Raw genomic sequence first — 3,410 nt, 5'->3', positions numbered from 1 at the left:
GCTTTAATCCAACTAATTACATCTTTAAGGCATAAAATATACAATAGTGAGTGTTTTACACTCATTGCAGGAAATTCCCTGAACGTCTTATGTTGTCAGTGAAACTCTTAATGTGTTTTGTAGTTACTGACACTGACTGGCCAAAGATGTTTGAGCTATTTATCATAAAGCATTGGCTTAATTTTTCAGGTCAGGAGGTTGCGGCTTGGTTCATGAAGCTATAGCCAGGAGTAGCTTAGCTTAGCACAAAGACTGAAACAGATATAGGCCCAACTGTCTCTTAAAAAGAAAAGGGCCAAGCCAATAAGCACATTTCCCTAAAATGTGGAGGTATTTTGGTAATATGTTTATTTTAATACATATGAGATGAAATGTGACTGATTCATGCAGGGATACAGAGTAAGGATGATTATGACTGCCTCAGTTATGTAACTTATCAAAAGCATGTAAAAAAAATTTCAAGTCAAGACTGCAACGATCTGGCCAGTCTGCTTTAACAATTACAGAAACATGTAACTCTGTGGAAGTCTTTGTTTGAATAAATACATTTTTCTTCTACACCTCCCTAGATATACTAATTTATCAGAATAATATATGATGAAGAAAACTAAATAATTGTAATAGTGTAGAACAAGAAAATTAAAGGAAAGGAGAAAAAGTGTAGCCCAGTAAGCATTTATAGTAATACATAAAGCTATTATGACTTTTAACTTTGAAACATGCACATTCAGAATATACCTAAAAACATTCACATAATCGGACATAAAAAGAAATCAGAGCTGTGTGTGTGCTTGGAGGGTTAATGGTGAGCATAGTCTGTAACAGCTGGGGGCAGAACAGAGGAATGTTGTTTGCCACTGGGTAAGGCAGCGTGGGAGCAATCTGGCAGAAGGGATGGAGGCACAAAAGGAAAACTAAAAAAACAAGGTGGAAGCAGGATGTGTTTATGAACTTCCAGACTTGCAGAGACAAACCTGAACATGCCCCATCCAAGACCCACAACTGAATCGTACATGTGCGTGGCTGGGGGACGAAATTTTGCAATCAGATACGGAACAAACAAGAAAGGCTCTATTCCCCACTGATTTTTTGTGTGGAGATAATAAAAATAGTTTCTTATAATTGTCAAAATATAAATCCATATATCAGAAATGGCTGGCCACTGTGTTGCACATGAATATATACTCTATATGTTCACCAGATGGCGCTAATTCTTTTCAGAGATTCAAGTCAAGTGTTTATGTTTTTTTTTATGTATTGGACATTTGTGAAGCAGTTCGAAAGAAAATGATTGTCAGAATGTGTATATATTAGCATAATTAACAAAATATACTTATTTTGAAGTTGATTTAGCTGATCAAACCATTTCATAATGTAGGTGTGAGTAATCATGTTGGAGACACACTAGTTTCAAACACCACAATTAGTTTTCATTTTTTGTATTTATTTATTTTTTACTTGCCTTCGTTTGCCAGAAAAATCTTTAAACCTTGCCAACATTCATTTAAAATTTTACCAGGACTGTATAAATGACATCATTAGCAGCAGACTCACAAGGTTATGTTTTGCTTTTACATTATTTCCATAACATAGGAAGAGAACACAGTGTGTGGTCACAGACGAACACTCAATATGTATTATTTATCTATTGTTTTAATACTTTAAATATATCTAAAGACATTTTGAACTTTCAAAACTGGTTGTACTGTTAACAGTATGGACGTGTTCCTGGGTGGGATCAGATAATTAGTTTCTTTGGAGGGAGTTTCTTTCTGTTTAACTTGTGGTGGAGGTTGACTTAGTTGGCTTTGGTGAAGGACTCATAGAGGGAGGTGAGACGAGCCTGGAGGTTCTGGGCATAGGGGTCCAGCCTTTCCCTCAGATCATCAACGTAGGGGGCAGCAATTTCTTTCACCTGCTGGGCTCTCTGAGTCAGCTCACTCTGGACTCTCTCGGTCACGGGCACAAGACTCTCCTTGAAGTCCACCAGGTGCTGGTCCACCTTCTGCTTCAGGTCATCAGTGTAGGGTCCCAGCTGAGCCTGCAGGTCCTTCATACTCTGCTCCAGGCTGGTCTTCAGCTCCTCACTTTTCTGCATCAAGGTGGTCCTCAGGGCGTCAGAGTCCACGGATTCTGCGAAGGGGGCTAGCTCCTGTTTAAGCTGCTCCACTCTCTGCTGAATCTGGGCCTTCATGTCCTCAGTGTAGGGCTCCAGCTTGTCCTTGACAGTGTTCAGCTCCTGGATCACACGCTCTCTCAGCACATCAGCCTCTGTGGTGACTTTGGTGATCAGGTCCTGGGCTGCAGGGGGAAGCTGCTCCTGCAGGGAAACTGCATATGTGCTGGCTACGTCGGCACTCTCTGTCAGACGGGCACTAGACAAGAGAGTAAACAATGACATAAAGTTTTGTTCATATTTTAAATAGGAGAAATTTAATGTTGGTCACAATGGTATTGTCTGACCTACCTCAAATCCTGTCCAAACTGAGATTTCCTGATCATCTGGAGGGTGTCATCAGCTGTCTGGGTGGCTTTGCCAACATAGTCCCAGAATGCATCAGTCATCACTTCCAGCTGAGGCTTGGGTGCATCAGCATAGAAGAGGTTGGCTTGACAGCCTGTTGGATGGACACAAGTAAAGTTTAAACAACAGTTTGACATTTAATCATCTTGATCTAAGACATATGTACCCCTTAGAGGCAAGGCTTGTTTATCTTGAGTATATAAGTAGAAAGGCTCCAAAAAACAAAAATGATATTTTGCCATCATACTCACCACTGAAAACGGCAAGGACGAGCACAACAAGGACCTTCATGGTTCTTCGACCTTATGAAGAAAAAGATACAAAGCTGGTTAGAACAGCACCTTCACTAAGGAGTATTTCTGAAATGAAAAGCTCAACTACAAGGCCAAGCCAGTTCTTCATCATCTTACCTGAGTTTGTTGAGTGTATTTGCAAGTCCACTTGGCAGCGCTTGTGTTGAGTTGGTGAGGTGCTGCAGCTTATATAGCAAGCGAGACAGTAATAATCCCAAAGTCCAAGTTGTAGTGCCTTGCTGTCACCTTGCCTCACCCTGCTGTCCTCATGGACAACTTGCGTAGCCAAGTCGATACTGTTGCATCAATTCACATACAGGTTGAGTACATAACCCTTTTAATGCAGTGATCATCTGCCAGATATACATTATTATTTCAAAACATGATTATTTCTACATTAATTTATGGCCTAAATGTGTCTGCGATTCATCAATGTTGTGTGTTGAGTGTGACAAAATCCATAAGTTTATCCTTAAATGAACCCTGTCTGTCTGTTCTTAGCTACAGATAACTTTCTGCCAAGGCAGACAAAACCTCTCTCCTTAGTTTCTTTGATGTCCGGCTTTGATTAGATATACAGTCAGTGTTTTATT

At 40.1% G+C, this 3,410-nt stretch overlaps 1 protein-coding gene across 1 annotated transcript; it reads right to left on the bottom strand.

Moving 5' to 3' along the window:
• Nucleotides 1-1,441: 1,441 nt before the first annotated feature.
• LOC118336151 (apolipoprotein A-I-like) lies at nt 1,442-2,968 on the bottom strand. The gene is made up of 4 exons (XM_035672740.1): nt 2,935-2,968; nt 2,776-2,826; nt 2,468-2,618; nt 1,442-2,375 (listed from the first exon to the last, which is right to left on the bottom strand). Exons 2-4 carry the CDS (start codon nt 2,813-2,815, stop codon nt 1,799-1,801), a joined length of 768 nt encoding a protein of 255 aa, XP_035528633.1. The 5' UTR covers nt 2,816-2,826; nt 2,935-2,968; the 3' UTR covers nt 1,442-1,798.
• Nucleotides 2,969-3,410: the final 442 nt, after the last annotated feature.

The sequence above is a fragment of the Morone saxatilis genome, unplaced genomic scaffold (genome assembly GCF_004916995.1).
Source record: "Morone saxatilis isolate NCDOM2014 unplaced genomic scaffold, NCSU_SB_2.0 Contig24, whole genome shotgun sequence".
In the NCBI taxonomy this organism is placed as follows: domain Eukaryota; kingdom Metazoa; phylum Chordata; class Actinopteri; family Moronidae; genus Morone; species Morone saxatilis.
This window is presented reverse-complemented; position numbering and strand designations above follow the sequence as displayed.